The sequence below is a fragment of the Vespula vulgaris genome, chromosome 10, assembly GCF_905475345.1.
Source record: "Vespula vulgaris chromosome 10, iyVesVulg1.1, whole genome shotgun sequence".
Taxonomy (NCBI): domain Eukaryota; kingdom Metazoa; phylum Arthropoda; class Insecta; order Hymenoptera; family Vespidae; genus Vespula; species Vespula vulgaris.
The window spans coordinates 2881193-2900280 of NC_066595.1; the positions used below are offsets into that span (position 1 = coordinate 2881193).

The window sequence follows — 19088 nt, forward strand, 5'->3', positions numbered from 1 at the left end:
ATAAATATATATTTCATACATTAATTCTTTTCTTTATTTTTCTCTATTTTTATTCTAATAATGCAATCATCTAAATATTTGATTCACGTATTTATTAAACAAAATTTATAATCAAAGGAACATTAGAGACATCTGTGAATACTGTGAAAATTAAATATCGACTGTGTCGTTCACAAAAGTTTTACTACTTTAACCTCAAATTTTAAGGTAAGGATCAGTAAATATTATATCTTTCATATTAAAATATATTATGATGATTTGACACATGTGATTAACATGATTTGATACTTTTTGATTAACAGAATTACTCTGCCAATAAATATAATAATAATAAAATATTTTTATTTTAGGAAAGAAATAAAGTGCATCTGTTAATTGAATTCGATATCAAATATTCCCAATATGAATACTAATGTTATAATAAAAGGTCCTATAAAGCGCAGTAAGAAATTTAATATGTTTCAAAAGAAAAGAAAAATAAATTCATATGATCCTACAGAAGAAGCTAGGTAAATCTAATGATATTTTATTTGTTATATAAAGTAATTGTTATATCAAATAATTTTTCAGCTATGATACATTACTAAATATTTAAAAAAGTAGATTTAATTCAAATATATTACATATTTTTTTTTTATAATTATAATATTGATTTATAGATTAGAAAAGATAGTTTTTGGAGATGCAAGTGATGTTATAAATAATTTACCAGATGAAAATCATATTGAAGAAGCAAATGAGAGCAAGATTGCACGCACATGTAATACAGATAATGTGGAAGCTAATGAAGATATACTTTCTGAAAATTCTGATATAGATACAAATGAACAAATAAAGAAAAAAAAAGTAGTCTGGGTAGATGAAGATGATGGACATTATACGTGAGTATATAAAATATTTTTAAAATGTGTGAATTACCATTTTGTTATTTATGTGCATTAATTAAATTTATTTTGAAATAAACAAAGTGTAGAAACAGCGTTAAATATTCAAAATCGCAAGTTACCCAGCAAAAGGCCAGAGAAGTTTTATACAGAATTCTTAGAAAATAAGTACAAACATCTTGTAGGTACTCCAAAATGGGCAGAAATTGATAGAACACAAGAAAATTTTGATGATACAGATTATGAAATCCTGAAGGTATTTTAATATGATTCTATTACTGAAATTAAAATAAAGTTATTTAATATATTATATTTAAATAAATAAATATTTTCAATTATAGCATAGCTCTCACTTAGAAGCGCCACGAATGAAGAGCTTACCAAAAGGAACTATTGATATTAAAGCATTGAAATCAATAAATCAGCAGACATTTAATGAAGGTCCTGTAATATCAAGTTTAGAATTCCATCCAACCTCTACGTTAGCTCTTATTGCTGGTTCATCTGGTATTTTATCTCTTTTTCAGGTTAGTAAAAATATTTTTTTTGTTTAAATTGTTGATATATATAAAAGGAAATTTTTTAATGCGTACAGATTGATGGTATAGAGAACAATAAATTATACAGTATGCAATATAAGAAATTTCCAATAAGTAGAGCAAAATTTCTTAAAGAAGGAACAGAAATTCTACTAGGATCTCAATTTTACTCATATTGCCATTCTTATAATTTGATTAGTGGAAAAACTTATAAAATACCATTACCACATGGTATTACTAATATGAAGGTTTGCAAGCTTATTTGAATTATATTAATGATATTCTTTTACATATTTCCATTTGAATAACTTTTCAAAATTATGTTATTTAGAAATATGAAGTATCACCTGATGGTCGATTGATAGCATTGTGTGGTAGAGCAGGTGAAGTTTATCTGTTAACAAGTTCTTCTAAAGAACTTATTGGCACTTTGAATATGAATACAAAATGTCGAACAGTTTCATTTACCCCTGACAATAAAACACTCATAACGCACGGAGGTAAGTTATAAACATTTTAATTATCTTCAAAGAAAAATTATATAATTCTATATTTTTTTTATCATATGTTTGAAGATGGCAATGAAATGTATATTTGGGATATAAAAAGTCGAACGTGTATACATCGTGCAGTGGATGATGGATGTTTGTCTTGTTTAGTTACTGCAATATCTCCAAATGGTCAATTTTTAGCTACTGGTAGTAGGGAAGGAGTAGTTAATTTGTATGATATAAATACAGTACTAAAAGAAAAAATTCCAATGCCTCTTAAAGCAATTTTCAATCTTGTTACTTCAATTACTGGATTAAAATTCAACCCTACATCAGAGATATTAGCTATGGCTTCTGATAAAAAGGCAAATGCTTTTAAAATGTTACATTTGCCATCATTTAATGTATTTTCAAATTTTCCCACATTTCAAACAACAATGTCAATGCCCTCTGCTATTGATTTTTCTCCTAGCAGTGGTTACTTAGGTATATCAAATAGGTCACATAAAGCGTTTTTATACAGATTGAAACATTATGGAAATTATTAAGCACTTCTTTTGTAAAAATGTTCTAAATATATAATCGATATAAACTTTACAAAGATATTTCGTAAATTAAATTTTTATAAACATTCACATCTTATCATCTATACTTTGTATTTGCTAATCCTGTACATACCATTGCTATATGTATTTTTTTTTAACCTAATTATGTATTATAAATACATTTTCAAATATACGATGGGTAATCGTAAATTGTTAATTTTACATATACAAACAAGAGTATGTACAAAATGTAATTTAAACTTAGAATCTTTTATCACTATATATAAATGATACGAAATTTTTTATCCTCTTTTTTTTTTTGAAATGTAAAAAAGTAATGTGCGCGAATTTTTTAAATATAATGTAAATATATGTTTATCAATTCTATTTTCAGTACATAAAAAAATATATAAAGATAATAAAAAAGATGATAGAGGATGGTACTTTATTCTATACTCTTCCTATTCATGAATCTTTAAGACAAAAAGAAATAATTCTTGATAATCCTAAATGCAACTTAAAGATACTGTTATAGCTATTCACAATACATTGCTTATGAAAAACAGATATACACATTAGTGCTTTTTTCAGGGGAAAAAAAAAAACAATGTTTAAGTTTAAATTATAAATAATATTTGTTTTTAGAAATCTCAAGAATATTATAAGCTGTTATACATGTTTATCAATAATCAGGATAAAGAAAATGATGGGTTTATATCAGACTTAAAAAAATAACTTAATCATTATTGCCTCATTAAATCATACTTAAATTATATTCAAAATAAATGGTGTATTTGTACAATGCCAATCAATTTAGATTAAAACAATCTAGAAAATGGATAATGAAATATAATATACTTGATATTTGTACTAAAATTCTATATGAAAATATCACTTTCATAAAAAAGCTTATAATTAAAAAAGGTTTCTATTCCTATAAAACTATATTATAAACAAAGGTATGATATGACACTATATTGGGTTGCTCAGAAAAATTGTAAATGGTTTTCAATACAATTGTTTAAATTTTTCAGTATTAATATTTGCGAAAATTAAAAAATGTTGTTGTTATATTTCCATAAAAAATCAATATGAAATATCTGAATAACCCAATACTCAAATAATCTTACAGAAGTTTAAAGATTACCTCTCCTTTGGTCATTTTTCATTTTAACGTTCCTTCCAAATATACAGTTTTAAGAATGTAGCATTATACTTATTATAGTAACTAACATATATACAACGAACTTTCCTTCTTGAAGGGATCGAGTTTTCCACACGTGACATGTACTATCAAAACATTTATACAGATATACATTATGTTAATGCATGAGTGTGGTCTTCAAAAACAACTTGCTTTTATACATGTTCATTGATAGTCTTTAAATAGTTGGACTTTAACTTATGTAAAAAATAGCCACTATAATATATACAAAATTTTGTAGGCTTCCATTAGCCAGGAATCTTCATATCTCAAGTCTTCATCTCTTTTTTTAATTGTGAAGTTTCTATAGTAGACTGTTCTTTTTCTACATTCCTTTGGTGAATGGGTGTAAGAAACACTAGCTATTGGTCCCCTGTAGTTGTGGCAAGAGCACTAGTATCTGTACTACTGCTTTCTACTATAAGCATAACTGTTTCAGCAGCACCTCGCACACATTCTACTTGATGACCAGCCCAGTCTTTACGTTGACAAAATGTAGAACAGTATGGCGTACGTCTGCATAAAGAACACTCAGCAAATGCTTCTCGATTGCAATTGGCACACTAAAAACAGAAAGTTTTTATTTAAAAAAAAAAGAGAAAAAGAAAAAAAAAATAAATTATCATACATGCAAGCAAAAAATATTTTATATGCAATACACAAAAGCACAAACACACTTAACGTTACTTTTTTATTATGTGTATCAGATGCAGGCTGCAGACCAACAGTTTCAATAACATCTCCTCTGCCACCCAATTGTGCAACTAATGCTTGTTCTCTTCTTTGTTGTCTATTGATTTCTTTTGCTTCATCTACCGTACGTTTAAATTCATAAGCTAACTTTAACATTTTATTGGATATTTCATCCAATTTTTTAAAAATATCTTCACTCTGTCCATTCTCTGTTTGATGCACGCCCTGCACTACAGAATCCTGATCTTGAGATTGTTGTACCACTAAACCATCTGTAGATACAAATTGTGGCCAAACTTCTTTATCAGGAACAACTACTTCATTGTCGCTTTCATCATTGTTACTACCATCCCTTGAATTTTCACTTTTATGTTTTCGAGATGGAGTTTCACCATCAGAGGTATCCCTGGCTCTTCTTCGACGTTTATATGGTGTAAATAATCGTACAGGACCTGTCTGCAAGCAGGTTTTGTAGTGAATGATTAATATTAAATTTACAAACCAGATATTTACAGGAGAGCCAAAACAAAAAATAAATTAAATTACTCACTGCACTGTCATCATCACAACAGGCAGCACAGGTGCATGATGTCGCATGTGGCTTTAAAATTTGTTCATCTATAAGTGTTTGTAAACTTCTACCACCAAATCTGATGCTCCTTTTCCAATCTTTACTCGATGCTCTTCCACAAAATGCTTCAAATTCACTTGGTGTATACCAGTCTGGTCCTAATTTAATGCACCGTCCTCTACCTCCTGATCCAAATCTACTTTTATGCAATTCTGCATTTGTATTCTTACATCTAACAGGCAAGACTGCTAAATTAGCAGATTCTGACCAACTGCATATTGGTTGCGAATTAGCTGCAGATACATGTATTTGCTCAGATTCAGCCTCATCCGTACTATTTTGAATAACTATATGAGTTGCCTTCAATTCTCCATTCCACCTTAACGGATCTGCATCTTTGTCATGACGTGGTTCACAGATGAAACCATTGTCAACGCATAGCATTTGTTTGAATTGTCCAGAACCTGGTAGCTACAAAAGGAGAACTACTGTATTATCGTTAAAATAACATAAACTGATTAATTTAACTGATGAAATACAGTTTTGTTTTTAAACATACTTCTATTATTCATGTATTATACATAAATTATAAGATTCAATGACGAAAATAACCGTGTAACATATAGAACACATATATATATAGTATATGTATATCATTTACATAAGAACTTGCTTAAATTTTCAAATATTTCGTTAATCGTTAATTTACAAATGACCTTAGAATTGATCGAGCATGTGATGAATATATCTTTCGTTTTTTTTTATATACCTGCAATTGCTCTGAGGTGATGACGTTGAAGGTCGTCCCATTGGTAGAGTTTGCCACACCGATGATAGAACCAACAGGCAAAGAAACCGGTACACCAACTCCAGGAACACCCGGAACACCCGGTACAGAAGTGACGCTCGCCGTGACGGCCACAGGATGCGCCTCGTGTTCGGTCGTTAGGGCGGACGCTTCCTCGGTTTCGCTCGTCAACGGTTCGGACATGTCCGGTAGCACGGCGACACTTTCCGATGTTTGGCTCTCCTCCATTTCGGCTGTTCTCGCCTCGCGCACGTAATGGCATCAGCGCGCACGCTCCTAATAGCGCCACGCAAAACGCTTTTATGAAGCCGAGCAAGCGCTTCTCTCTCTTACTCTATCGCCATTCTTACGAATTTATGTCTCTTCACAAAAGGATATGTTTTTTCTTTTTGCATATTTTTACTCGAAAGGATAATTTTGGTGAGATAAAGAATCTCTTATGTTTTTTATCTGTTGTTTTTTTGAATCTTTCTAACATCTCAAAGAAAGAATAAGTCGAATATGTATTATTAGACAGCGACATCTTTATTCATTTCACGCGGCGGTAAAATCGAATTTGCAATGACAATTTAAGGTTATATTTAATTGTACGAATATAGAATTTATTAGAAAAAAAGAATATAAGGTTCGTAGATATTTGTTGAATGAATAAAACAATAATAATTAATTTTATTTGATAATGTTTTATCCCATAGTGAATGATACAATGATATTATAAATCTTTCACATTTTCGTCAATATAATTTCAGAGTGCGCAAATCTTGAAGCACACATTTTGGATTACCGTTCATTACGATATATTATTAATACATATAATGTAAAAATACATTATACATATGGTACAGTATTTCAGTTTCGAAAAGTGACAATGAAAAGACTTTTTATTAATTATTGCGAATAGAAGAATGAACCGCAAAAGATCATGAAAAAGCAATCTATCGGAGAAAAAAGTATTATTTATATTTCTTATATTTTTAATATAAATTCTTAGTAAATGTCACATTTTTTTATAGCATCTGCAAATAATGCAGCGAATTCGAAATTATACGAAAATGAAAGATCGAACGAAGTATCAAATGATTCTCAACTCGTAGAACAATCGTCGATAGTGACGATACAAAAACCTTTAGTTTTGATGAAGTTAGAAATGATTAAGCCAAGCATGGAAGGTGCATCATCAACGAACTCGGAGAAAATTTTTTCGTATGTCGAAGAAGATACACCGACTGATTTGCCTTTTCTAGATAATTCAAACAATGAATCGATGCAGGACGTAACCAATATCGAAGGAAAGATTATTAACGGTTCAAAATTTACTTTTTCTGCAAAGCAAACGAAGGAGGTATAAATATAAAAAAATAAATTAAAAGATTTCACTCTTTCTCTCTCTCTATCTATCTTTTTCTTTCTCCCATTTATATTAAACATACGAGTTTTCTTTTTAGTAAAACACATAACGACGATTTATTCAATTTATTATATATCAATCATATTGAGATTAAGTATTTATAACGCGCATTATATGTGTATGTAATTATTTGATTAATTTATTGTATCGCTTCAAAGATGTCAATGAAACTTACAATTAGTTGTGACGCTACAACAACGCAAGCTGCAACCCCTTACTCTTCGTCCATGTCAACTATGGCATCTGTATCAACAAAAGATAATTTACAAATATCCACTACTCCTTTATCTTCTATAGGATCTATTTCTAAAAGCGAGATTCTAACAATCACTACGGATTATAATAATCGTTCGCCCGATGTACGCAGTATACTTGTAGATGTAGTCGATCAACACGATCCATCGTTGATATGTAAGTTTCCATATTAATAAAATGTAGTGTAGTACAGATTGTAAGAGATTCATTTATTATAAAAACAAATAAAAAATTAAACGTATTATAATTACCTCTTTCTTTCCTGTTAAGTTAATCGAGATTTACAATTGTCGATCGAAGAAACGTTCAATTTACCACGAAGTATATCATCCATAAGAAATAATTTCGCTAATCGAGCAAGACAATCTCGTCGAATCTGGAGATTCGGAAAATATCTGTGTTGTATTACATCGACAGACGAAGAGGTTGCAATGTTTTATTTCTTCTACATTTTAATCGATTTTCTCGTAGTTGCTTCTTCGTATTTTTAATCAATTTGGCTAACAGATAGATACGCTTCAACATTTGAGAGGGGCTCCACCTACATATTCATCGATATATGTTAGCCCAGGAACATTACGTCAAGAATCGGCTATTACACGAACAAATTTACACAATACTAGAAGATTTATTTTTCCAGCTACGAATCAATCGTCTTTTGTAGCACCTACTCCTCCACCAAGTTATGCTCAAGTTCAGGGTATTCAACTTAGCCCATATTTTACGGAACAAAATCTTTCTGTTTCACGTAAATATCTTATTAACATAAAATTTATTAAAATCTTATTCTTTCGTAACAAATAAGAATATTTTATTTAAATCTTACTGTGATAATATGAAATTAAAAAATTTTTATGTAACTAAAATATTTTTCATTTTCTTTTCATCTATTCTTCAGCAAGTGCTAATTCTTGGTCTCCAAGACCCATAACTACTATTTGTACACGATGCTTAGCCCTTGTCATTACTCTAACAGAAGTTCGTCGATCGAGTATCACACATTTAAGTGCATTTCTTCTTTGTCTTTGTGGGTTAGTAAATGAAAACAAAAAGTGTTATTAACCCTTCAATAATTTTTTAGTATTTATATATTAATTCATTTATTAACGACAGAGATAGTACTTTAGATAAAATCTTTTTTTTTTTCATGTTACATAAATATATAAGGATTTATGGAAACAACATGTATAACTTTGCATAATCTTAATATTCGTTTATATAAATTATTTTTTTCTTAGAATTAATTATTAATGATTTATCGATATTGATGTTAACAATAGATGCTGGCCTTGTTGTATGATCCCATATTGGTTGAATTCTTGTAAAAGTACCGATCATTACTGTCCTATTTGTCACACGTATCTTGGAACTTACACACCTTGGTAATTTAAACATATTCCTACAAAATTCTTATTACAAATATTCTCTACATCTTTTTTTATTAATAAGTTCGTGCATAAACGTTAAAAAATTATAAAAATATATCTAGAAATAAATTGCATTTAATTATACAATGAAACATAAAGTACACGATGTTCGATGATATTAAAATTATTAAATAATTTGTAAATTGTCGCAAAATAATATTACTACAGATAATAATTAGATAGTATTATTCTTAATTTTTTTTCATGGGTATCATTCAAGTTTGTTTCAAAAACCACTCTCAAAAAATAAATTATTTTTTTCTAACCTCATTGATAATTGATTTATAATTCTAAAAAAAAAAAAAAAAAAAAGAAGAAGAAAGAAAATATATATTTATGAAGTACAGCTAATATATAACTATTTTCTCTTTTTTTTCCTCAAATAGTAACGGAAAAAAAAGTGATAAAGTTTAGGGTTTTTATTCCCATATTACCTTTACACGAGGGGATAGAGATTCGAAATTAAACAGAATGAGTTTTTTATGTAAAGAATATTACATAGCAAACAATAACAAAAAGATTGGCACTGAAATCATTTATTCATGCTTATTCTGCTAGACTCTACGATATATACGATGAGATGGACAAATGGCGAAAGTCAATTTTTAATACGTCACTTTTGAAACTTTTAATATTACGTATATTAAATTTTTCTATAACACATTGCAATGTAAGATCAATATTTCGATGTATCGTTTTCGTAAGAAACGAGAGAAAATCTAAGAATACCATGTAAGAAAAAAATAATTGCCTAAAAACTTTCTATATATTTAGCATAAAAAGTTAACCTGCAACAAGTGAATGTGTTAACTATCTAAGAAAACTATTGTTTTTAACAATATGAAGAATTCATAATTCTGAAAATGACATTTTTTGCAATATTATGTAATATTATGTAATTAAAAATGACTGGCTTATTTGCCTTTTTTATAGTCTGTTTTATATTATACTGTAATTTTACTTGGTAAGTACCTGATTTATATATAGAATTGTATATTTTCTTTTCTTTTTTCATTCTAACAAATTTGTAATTATTCAATTATTACAGGGTAATTCCAAGATTTTTAGCATGGTTAGTAAAAAGAAAATATAAAATACATCTAAGGGTTGGTCATATTTCTTTACCGTACTTTATTCTCCGTGATGTTAATGTATCCAAGAATGGCTTTACATTGGTTAGTATCACATATTGTTTATCTGTTCTTTTGATTTAAACATTAATATACTTTATATATATCTTGTTTACTTTTAGCAAGTTGAAGAAATAAGTGTTCGTAGCAGTTTATTTAGCAGCGATGTAGCTAAATTGTTAGCAGTAGTTATGCGTGATGTTAGAATTAATAAAGATGTTCCTATTGAATCTAACCATCATTCGAAAGAAGCAAGTAAATTATTAGATTTTAGAGATAAAAAAGTTTCACCAATAATCATAACATTTGTACAGGTAACATATATTTTATAAAAATATTATCAAAATTTTGATTATTTCTAAAAAATATATATCTATTAAATATATTTATGTATATAATCTTTTAGTTTATGGCTGTACATATTGAAAATTTGAGTCTTCTTGCACTTGGTAATGGTTGGTTAGCTAATGGCAGTGCAGAAAGTCTCAGTTTAGATGGCAGCGTTGTACATGGAGCTCGTACTTTGCTAGCATCTGCTACAGTTTCTGGAGGAGCAATGAAACTATTAAGACATGCATCTGATGCTTGCTTATCGCAGATCACTTTTGCAGGTACAGCAGAAGCAACTCTTAAAGCTCAAGGAGAAATTTCAGTGGAGGTATAATGTCACATAGCCATTATATATAGCATAGCATTTATAATCGGATAATACAAAATTTATTTTTTCCAATTAAATTATATTTAACAAAATATTGTTTATAGAAATTGTATGTTGCTGTGACACAAACAGAAGGTTCTGGAGGACCAGGTCTTATGCAATTTTTAAGAGATAGAAAATCATTAACAACTGGGGCTTCATGCTCTAACATAGATAGTAAATCTACTGATAATCTGCTGGCTAGATTAGCACCGATTATACCAAAGGTAAGAATTAATCTTTATACTTGCTTCTTAATAATTATATATATTAATTACATTTACAATTGATATTTCAGGACTTTATGTTGAAGATAGGAAATTCTTCTGTCATTGCAGGACGAGAAGATGGTGGTATTATTGGCTTAGAAGGTATAATGAAAGGATTGCAAGCTATAGCAAAATTTCAACCACATAGCCCTCAATTAAATTTCACTGTGAATTTAGAAGGCTTGTCCATTCGTGGAAAATTTCCTGTTGTTACTTTACAATCATTACTAATAGATGCAAAAGTAAGTTTACAAAATAGTAACATTAAAAAAATTTTTAAATTTATGTATATATGTATATTTAATTTTTTTTTATAAATATGTATATTCTTTACACATAGATGGAGCAAGATATTTTACAAATATCAGTTCAATTGAGTAGTCTTTTAATCTTTTATGATTACAAAGATTGGGAATCAATATTGCAAAGTGCACAAAACGAAATACCTAAACCTGTTGATCGCGTGTCCTTAACCAGAAAACTGCCATGGGTTGAAGTTAAGATAAATACTGAATTATATGACTCATCTTTGGTTATAAAGCTTCCAGATGCACCAGAAGCTTCTTGTGGAGTAGCACACATGAAATTTTCTTTGAATACAGTTCTAGGTATAAATTGAATTCAATTAAATAATTTTATCTTGTAGCATTTAATAGAATTTTGATAATGTAAGTTTTTTTATGAATAGATGAAGTCGAAGATTGCAATACTGAATTGATAATTGAATCTTTATTTTGTGCTTTAAATGGAGCTGTTACAAATAATCTTGAAACATCTCATTGTTGGGGTAGCCCACTTTCAGTTGGCGTATTATTAGCAACAACTCGTACAAATGCTATAGGAATTGCTGTAGATGCTCTTGTAACAGAATGGAGTTTAGATCTCGCCCGGTTTCTTGAGCAAGCTTTCAAGTAATTCTTTAAATTCGTATGTTCGTAATATGATTTTCATTACAAATTTTACGTTTATAATATGGAGATTTTTTGCAGGTGTTGTAAAAAGTATATAAAACCGACAAAAGAAAAAATTAAAAGATCGGAAAATACCACTCAATTAAATCTGAAAGTTACAAATTGCAATGTTTTTTTTATTGCCGAAAATGAGTTATGCATTATGATGCGTCTTGACGCTGCAAGTATGGAGAATAATGTTAAACGACTTGTAGCAGTTGCTGAAGGAGTGAGTGCTATAACTCTTAATAAATATGAACCAGTTGTTTGTCAACATGCACAAGCTTTAACTCATCCATTTTTGGCTATACGAAAATGTAAATGTGCTGTTAGTTCAGATATTATAAATATAAGTCTTGATGGTACAAGCATAGCATGGAGCCCTAATTTACATTTACGTCTTTTACTATTTTGGATGGAATCTAAGGACTTTAGATCTCTTATATCCAAAGAAACATTAACGAACAGAGATGTAGGCACTCAACGAAAAAAGCGTTTTATAGATTTATTAGCTACTGGAGGCATCACTGTTTCTATTGATATATCACCAAAGCACTTCTTGGAACTTTCTTCGGATCAACTACGTTGGGTACAGGGTGAATGGAAGCTTAATTATATCCGTGCGACATTAGATATGGCTGACATAATTATGATTGAAGGATTTGAATTAGTCAGAGTGTCTAACAATGAAGAAGTACGCTTAGAAAGACAAAATAATGAAGGATTTTTCTTAGAATGGAATGAAACTTGGGCCCTTAATATTGAATCAGTTAAAGCTTGTTTTCCTTATGAACATCAGTTCACTGAAGCTATACAAAATGAACTGTTTAGTATTAAGAGATGGTTAAAGGACATTCATTCAACAGGATCAATTAAACAAACACATTTGCCATGTGATCTAATTATAAAAGTAAATATATATATTTATTATTTTATGATAAATATACTATTAAGCATTTTTTGGATAATTATAAAAAAAAGTTATTTACATTTGCATACTTTTAATGTTGCTATGCATTATTTACAGATTAAAGAGTGGATTTTTGAAGTAAGCGATGATCCATTTGAAGTTCGATTACGGGATAATTATGAACTTTTAGAAGATGAATATAAAGAAAGTCTGAAACGTCAAGCGATGTTAGACGCCAAAGTACAAGAACTTTGTCGTGCTCACTTACTTCTCCCACAAGATAAAGTAGAAGAATTATATGCTAGTCTGAATAAAAAAAATGCAGAAATCTATGTACAGAGATGGAAACAAATGCAACGTACAGGACCGGCAAGAACAAGATTATTTGCTTGGTCTATGTTGGATTTAGAAATATTGACTTTATCTGATCCTTCTATAAATGGTACAGAAAATGCAACTAAAGCTATAAGAGAAATGGATCCAGAAACTCCTTGGCCCGAAGATGGCCTGGAGTTCAATACACTTTGGGTCAGAGGCATCAGTTTAAAATGTGCAGAATGGAAATTACAATTGCGAGATTTTCCCCAACCGCTGCTTTTAGTCGAAAGTCTTAGTATTTGGGGTCGATTAGCTGGCGCTGAAGCTGTACCATTACCTAGGGCTAGACGTACGGTACGAATTGAAATCGGACCACCATGGGATGATATTGTTGTAGAAAGAGGAATGACATCGCTAAAGTACTATCATGACCTTAATTGGGACATAGATAAATTCAGATATGCATTTGGTCCATGTTGGGAACCAGTTATAGCACAATGTAATCTTAGCTTTGAAAAGATAATCCATCCATCTCGAGATCCCAGTCCCCCATTGCCATTTTGGGATAAAATGAGATTAGCCCTTCATGGTAGAATAACTTTGTGTGTGAAACAATTAACTGTTTTATTACATGGCTCTTTAGATCCTTATAATACTACTGAAGAAATGGAATTAACATGGACGGGTCTAGAACTTGATTGGACACAAGGCAAAATTATAATTAAAGGCGATTTTGATGTATACGTTCGCACAGCCAGCAAATACGATGATTGTAGATTACTACATTTACCTAATGTCAGATTAAGCATAAAATTAGCGTGGGTTTGTTTGGGTGATCCAAGAGATCACCATGCTGCAATACCTTGTGCTCCAGATAGATTACCGGAGTATTCTAGCAATCAAGAACACGATTCTTTCCGTGCATTTCGTTCACAAAATCTAAATGTTAGTTTATCTTTAGAAACTAAACCCACTGGATCTCCCACACTGACAAGTGCACCAACAGCCTTGCTTTATGGCAGTACTCTTAGATGGTTTGAAAATTTAAAATTTATATTATCAGGTGCGACAAGACCTACAAGAAAAGGTCCACTATTTAAGAATACTAGACCAAGGAAAAAACAATTAAGCAGGCACTACAGGAAAGTTAGATTAACATTAGCATTTCATCGTTTTCATGTAAGTTACTGGATGTCCTTTGCTATGCAGAGAGGATTTGAAGTAACTGGTGGAAAAGTAGCATGTAGCTCTGAACATAATCTAGCTCTTCATCCGATCGACGATGGCTTCATACACCGTCCAAGAGCAGAATGGTCTGTTATTTATATGAATTGTGAATTGAACGATGCAGAAATTTGGTTAAAAAGTGCATTGCAAGAAGAAGAAGAAAGTACTTCGTTACGACAGCCGGTTGAGAAATGTTATTGTCTTAGTGTTGCTCGAGTTAGCTATGGAAGAGAAGCTATGGTCACAGGAGTAAGCGGCGATAATCCAACTCATCGTTTAGCCGTACATGACTTAAAAGGAGCTTGGACTAAAACAAACAGAGATGTCGCATTTGCTCTTTTTGATTCATTTATTAAAACGCAGCAACTTAAAAAAAATTTATCAACAGCAGCTCTGAAAGGTTTTCATAGAGAAAGTACTTCTACACCACATAAAAATAGAATCAGAGCTGTTGAATCACAAAATACACCTACCCAAACAACACCATCAACATCTTCTAAACCACAACAAGGAGAAGCTGCTGGAATGTTGCAAAGATTAATTGCTGAAGCTGCCAACAAACCAGTAGCGTTCAGTGATGATTTATCAGTACAAACGAGAGGTCAACAATTACGCGGACTTGCAGCATGCCACCAGGATGACGTTTTACACAAAAATTGGCTCAGTAAGATAGAACAAGAGACCAGATCTATCAAATAAAACATTCGAGTATTTCATAGTTTGTTCTATGTCATAAATTATTTTTGTTACAGTTGCATTAGTGAATAGCCAAGTATTATTGAAAGGAATCGAAACGCGCGGATATGTGATTTTATCAGCAGCAAAAGCAGAAATATTACAAAGGGTTCATCGGCCTGTATGGAAAGAGAGAACACTTGTTTCAAAAACTACCTGGGTTGGTTCTTTAGAATGTATGCAGTATTATGCTACAGTTAGTGCAAATATTGATGATAATATTGATGACAATATTATGTGGTTGACATTGGATAACATACAGGTATATTTCCGTATAATTTACTATTATAAATTATTCCTATTACGAATTAACGTCATTGACAACAAACGATTGCAGGAAAAAGATTCTACAGTGATAGCAGGTTTACCAGACGTACCAGCTCTTGTAGGATCAGGTCAAAGTGTAGGTGGTGTAGTTAGTCAGACCGTAGGTGGTGCTGGTGGACCACAACATCAATTACAACGTATTGTATCAAGATGTAAATGCGAGTTTTTTTATGTTGGCTATGGTCAAGCTTTAGATGTTGGATCTGTAGACAATATTCCACCACCACCAAGAGAAGAAGTCAGTTTATGGGAAAGAAAAGAACTATCAGCTGCAGATGCGTTTACATTAATGCATCATGATTTAGATGTATGCACGAACTCCTTACAATATGCAATGATTTTGGATATTGTAAATAATTTGTTATTGTATGTAGAGCCTCGCAGAAAAGAAGCTTCCGAACGATTACAAAGAATGAGATTTCAATTACAATTACATTCTGTTGAAGACCAAAAACGACCTATACAACAATTGCAAAATACTGTGCGTGGATTAGTTGCAAAATTGAGAAGATTAGAACGCGAGACATATCTAGTACAGAAAGCGCTTGCCGATGAATCAAATTCTGATTTATTGGCTGAAATGGAACGATTAGAAGCTCGAGTTTTTGAATGTAAAGAACAACTTAGTGCAAAAGCTGAAGAGCTTGATGTGATGTTAAGTTGTTATAAAGAAACTACCGCACCACCGAGTGCTTCAACGACGTTAAAAGATAAGCCAGCAGCAGTTGCAAGAGTTGCAGAAATTTGTTTCAAACATGCTCAATGGAGGCTCACTGATGCGGACGGTCAATTAGGTATAGCAGACTTAATTCTGACTAATTTCTTGTATACAAAAACAAGTAAAACAGACGATTCGGTGGAACATCTTTTGGAATTAGGATATGTCAGAATGACAAATTTATTACCCAATCAAATCTACACAGAAGTCTTGACTCCGACCGAATTACAAAGTAACATGCCTGTCGATAGGCAAAGAGCTTTAAGAGTGTTTTGTAGAGAGAAAGCACCTGTTGCTGGTATTTCAGTAAAGGAACACTTCGAAATCAATGTAGTTCCTTTAACAATAGGTAAGAAACGAACGATGAGATAAAATAACATTTTATATCATTCGTTATTATTCGTTACTATATTTTTAGGATTAACTAAAAAATTCTTCAATACGATGCTGAAATTCTGCTTCCCGGAAAGAGATCCGGAAGGAATCGAGGAACCACCGGCACCGCAACGAGATTCATCGTTTTATGTACCTATTGAAAGAAGAGATGATGTAGAAAAAATGAAGGAGAGAGCTGATAAAAATAAGTTGTTTATATACATTAAAATACCAGAAGTACCTGTTCGAGTATCCTACAAGGTAACTTTAATACTACTTTTATATATCGATTGAAATTGACATTACTATTCTATGATATAAATTGGTCAATTTTTTGTAGGGCAATAAAGAGAAAAATTTAGAGGACGTTCGAGATTTTGCGCTAGTGATACCGACATTAGAATATCATAATGTTACTTGGACATGGCTTGATCTTTTATTAGCCATGAAAAGCGATTCTCGTCGTGTAATATTGAGCCAAGCCATTAAACAAAAATTGCAAATCAAACCAAGGGGTCCACAAGAAGAATCTGCTCCTCAAGAGGAAGACAAGGCACGGCTTCTTTTAGGAGCTCGTCATCTTCCTGGTGATGCAAGGAAAAGAAATGTTTTTAAGTTTAAATGAGTATAATTTTCGAATTTTGTTATAAGAATTATTTAAAAGTATTTTAGTATATAATTTATTATTAGAATATTTAAACGAACTCGCAGAAATTGTATCATGTAAATCATACTGCTTTGTGCATTAAAAAATAATTGCATATAAACGTATGATAAATATCGCATAGCTTTTTATATCTATATGTTTAGAAATTGCAAATCTCATTTTAAAGTAGATTTTCAATAAGTATTAAATAAAATATGCTATGCTTCTTCAATCGAATATTTTATTCTAATGTAAAATTAATAACACTAATAATGTATTAAAATGTTATCCGAACATTGATTTGTACAATATATATTAGACTTTCTATATATTGCTAATAAAAACATACTATATTTTTTTCACTGTAAACAATTAGGAAAATGTTAAATGTCGAAAATAATGTTTCATGTAATCATATTCAGTACGTTTATGTAAACGCTTGTACAAAAGAACAAACTTATAATGAATAACTCTGCTACAATATTTTTGCAGTATTTGCTAACAAATACGCGATTAATATATATCATTTTATATGAATTGGTTCTGTGATATTCATGCATGGCTATTGATTTATTCCATGTATTTGCACTATTAAATGATAATAAAATATATGTACATAAATTCCTATATTAATTATACTTTATCACATCCTATATATATATATATATAAATATTTAATGTATCATAAAAATAGCATAAAATAAAAAAATAGTTAAAAGCATTATATAAATGAAGACAAAGAAAAATATTTTTTGTATTACAACTAAATTTGTTTAACACTGCAAGTCTAATAATATACTTTCAATATAAATATTTACAAATGGTCACTAATTATAGAGTTATCAATGGTGCTTCTGCATTTTTTTTTGCATGTCTCCATGCATTCAAATCTGCCAGAATTCTTCTTCCATATGCTGTATGTAATTCTCTAAATGTGATTCTTGTACGAGGTACATTTTCTGTTCTACCAGGTGCAGATCTAACGCTCTGAGAACGGTGATGAGATTCTGGCTTGTTAAAAGGATTGTGTCTTTGTCTTGGTGGTGCTTTAGGAGACTGAGGTGGTGGAGTTAATGTTTCAACTTCTTCTTCTGCAGCATCTAATTGACGTTGTAATTCTGCTACCATCAATCTCATATAATCATAACTGGCACATGCCAAACCTTTCATCCACTGTTCCATTGATTCCTATAAGTAATAAAATTTTAATAAATAATTATAATTTGAATAACTTATAATAAATATATATTATCTTGTTATTCCTATAATAATTTACTTGTGACTCTGCTGCAAGTGCATAGCTTCTATTGTTTGGACCATGGAATACAATTTTAAATCCGAACTGTTCTTCGTCTTCTGTCAATTCGATAGTACATCCTTCAAGAACGATCATACCTACAGGTTCTTTATCACCGCGTCGATCAAAATAAAATAATATGTTCCCTTTAAGAACGAACCATCTTCGTTGATACCCACGATTAACTTCACCGCGTTTATTCAACCAGCCTTCTCTATCTACTGGTGTTGCGGATGTTGCAAATGCTACCATATTTTTTTCGTTGATTTTCATCCTGTACGAACTTTTTGAATGAACTATTACAGATGAAATTACAATGATATTATATCGAGACACGTTACTTATTAGAAAATATAAGTCAACGACTCAACATTAAGAAGAGAATGACCAAGGTTGATCGAATACACCGATCCATTTAAATAATATTATTTTTACAATGTCCAATAAAATCATCATTAAAAAATTCTAATTCTATATTTAACATATTTTATTTTATATATTTTATTTCACATAAAACAGCAATTATAAGGAATAGACTTATCACTTGTGTTCAAATATAAGCTGACAACAATTGACAGCAAGTATCGATATGAGGTTAAGTTACGTCACATTTCCTTTTTCAGCTGACGCATGAGTCAAATGAAATATTAAAAAAAAAAAAAAA

General features: G+C 30.5%; 5 protein-coding genes across 9 annotated transcripts; 3 read left to right on the forward strand and 2 right to left on the reverse strand.

Moving 5' to 3' along the window:
• Positions 1–100: 100 nt before the first annotated feature.
• Positions 101–2625, forward strand: LOC127066977 (U3 small nucleolar RNA-associated protein 18 homolog). The gene is made up of 8 exons (XM_051001364.1): positions 101–207; positions 351–509; positions 660–881; positions 969–1140; positions 1226–1411; positions 1480–1671; positions 1755–1923; positions 1999–2625. The coding sequence occupies exons 2-8, from the start codon at positions 403–405 to the stop codon at positions 2460–2462; spliced, it is 1512 nt and encodes a 503-aa protein (XP_050857321.1). The 5' UTR covers positions 101–207; positions 351–402; the 3' UTR covers positions 2463–2625.
• Positions 2626–3594: 969 nt separating this feature from the next.
• On the reverse strand, positions 3595–5963 carry LOC127066981 (deformed epidermal autoregulatory factor 1). Of its 2 annotated transcripts, none has more exons than XM_051001374.1 (4): positions 5697–5963; positions 4907–5398; positions 4351–4812; positions 3595–4226 (listed from the first exon to the last, which is right to left on the reverse strand). In XM_051001374.1, exons 1-4 carry the CDS (start codon positions 5961–5963, stop codon positions 4026–4028), a joined length of 1422 nt encoding a protein of 473 aa, XP_050857331.1. In that variant the 3' UTR covers positions 3595–4025. The 2 variants fall into 2 exon arrangements, with proteins under 2 accessions (XP_050857331.1, XP_050857332.1); XM_051001375.1 differs by having other exon boundaries at positions 4346–4812.
• Positions 5964–6046: 83 nt separating this feature from the next.
• LOC127066980 (uncharacterized) lies at positions 6047–9046 on the forward strand. 3 transcript variants are annotated; one of them, XM_051001371.1, is made up of 8 exons: positions 6047–6155; positions 6249–6685; positions 6749–7077; positions 7302–7554; positions 7669–7823; positions 7906–8146; positions 8297–8429; positions 8679–9046. In XM_051001371.1, exons 2-8 carry the CDS (start codon positions 6658–6660, stop codon positions 8782–8784), a joined length of 1245 nt encoding a protein of 414 aa, XP_050857328.1. In that variant the 5' UTR covers positions 6047–6155; positions 6249–6657; the 3' UTR covers positions 8785–9046. The 3 variants fall into 3 exon arrangements, with proteins under 3 accessions (XP_050857328.1, XP_050857329.1, XP_050857330.1); XM_051001372.1 differs by having other exon boundaries at positions 6057–6155; positions 6485–6685; XM_051001373.1 differs by lacking the exon at positions 6047–6155 and having other exon boundaries at positions 6160–6685; positions 6727–7077.
• Positions 9047–9422: 376 nt separating this feature from the next.
• On the forward strand, positions 9423–17748 carry LOC127066958 (protein KIAA0100). 2 transcript variants are annotated; one of them, XM_051001307.1, is made up of 14 exons: positions 9428–9789; positions 9874–10000; positions 10078–10269; positions 10362–10613; positions 10718–10879; positions 10951–11163; positions 11262–11529; positions 11610–11832; positions 11911–12781; positions 12899–14990; positions 15079–15323; positions 15399–16455; positions 16525–16742; positions 16822–17748. In XM_051001307.1, the coding sequence occupies exons 1-14, from the start codon at positions 9731–9733 to the stop codon at positions 17104–17106; spliced, it is 6264 nt and encodes a 2087-aa protein (XP_050857264.1). In that variant the 5' UTR covers positions 9428–9730; the 3' UTR covers positions 17107–17748. The 2 variants fall into 2 exon arrangements, with proteins under 2 accessions (XP_050857265.1, XP_050857264.1); XM_051001308.1 differs by lacking the exons at positions 16525–16742; positions 16822–17748 and having other exon boundaries at positions 9423–9789; positions 15399–15695; positions 15763–15946.
• Positions 17525–19001, reverse strand: LOC127066994 (sesquipedalian-1-like). The gene is made up of 2 exons (XM_051001398.1): positions 18404–19001; positions 17525–18315 (listed from the first exon to the last, which is right to left on the reverse strand). The coding sequence occupies exons 1-2, from the start codon at positions 18695–18697 to the stop codon at positions 17959–17961; spliced, it is 651 nt and encodes a 216-aa protein (XP_050857355.1). The 5' UTR covers positions 18698–19001; the 3' UTR covers positions 17525–17958.
• Positions 19002–19088: the final 87 nt, after the last annotated feature.

Excerpts from the sequence above, each read along its gene's own strand:
- LOC127066977 (XM_051001364.1), top strand. The coding sequence starts at position 403 with ATGAATACTAATGTTATAATAAAAGGTCCTATAAAGCGCAGTAAGAAA. Across the intron at positions 1,672-1,754 it reads ATGGTATTACTAATATGAAG|AAATATGAAGTATCACCTGA; the intron begins GTTTGCAAGCTT and ends TATGTTATTTAG. Across the intron at positions 1,924-1,998 it reads AACACTCATAACGCACGGAG|ATGGCAATGAAATGTATATT; the intron begins GTAAGTTATAAA and ends ATATGTTTGAAG.
- LOC127066981 (XM_051001374.1), bottom strand. The coding sequence starts at position 5,963 with ATGGAGGAGAGCCAAACATCGGAAAGTGTCGCCGTGCTACCGGACATG. Across the intron at positions 5,399-5,696 it reads TCACCTCAGAGCAATTGCAG|CTACCAGGTTCTGGACAATT; the intron begins GTATATAAAAAA and ends CTCCTTTTGTAG. Across the intron at positions 4,813-4,906 it reads GTTGTGATGATGACAGTGCA|ACAGGTCCTGTACGATTATT; the intron begins GTGAGTAATTTA and ends ACCTGCTTGCAG.
- LOC127066980 (XM_051001371.1), top strand. The coding sequence starts at position 6,658 with ATGAAAAAGCAATCTATCGGAGAAAAAA. Across the intron at positions 7,555-7,668 it reads ACACGATCCATCGTTGATAT|TTAATCGAGATTTACAATTG; the intron begins GTAAGTTTCCAT and ends TTTCCTGTTAAG. Across the intron at positions 7,824-7,905 it reads TTACATCGACAGACGAAGAG|ATAGATACGCTTCAACATTT; the intron begins GTTGCAATGTTT and ends TTTGGCTAACAG.
- LOC127066958 (XM_051001307.1), top strand. The coding sequence starts at position 9,731 with ATGACTGGCTTATTTGCCTTTTTTATAGTCTGTTTTATATTATACTGT. Across the intron at positions 11,833-11,910 it reads TTTCTTGAGCAAGCTTTCAA|GTGTTGTAAAAAGTATATAA; the intron begins GTAATTCTTTAA and ends GATTTTTTGCAG. Across the intron at positions 16,743-16,821 it reads CTGTTCGAGTATCCTACAAG|GGCAATAAAGAGAAAAATTT; the intron begins GTAACTTTAATA and ends AATTTTTTGTAG.
- LOC127066994 (XM_051001398.1), bottom strand. The coding sequence starts at position 18,697 with ATGAAAATCAACGAAAAAAATATGGTAGCATTTGCAACATCCGCAACA. Across the intron at positions 18,316-18,403 it reads CACTTGCAGCAGAGTCACAA|GAATCAATGGAACAGTGGAT; the intron begins GTAAATTATTAT and ends TATTACTTATAG.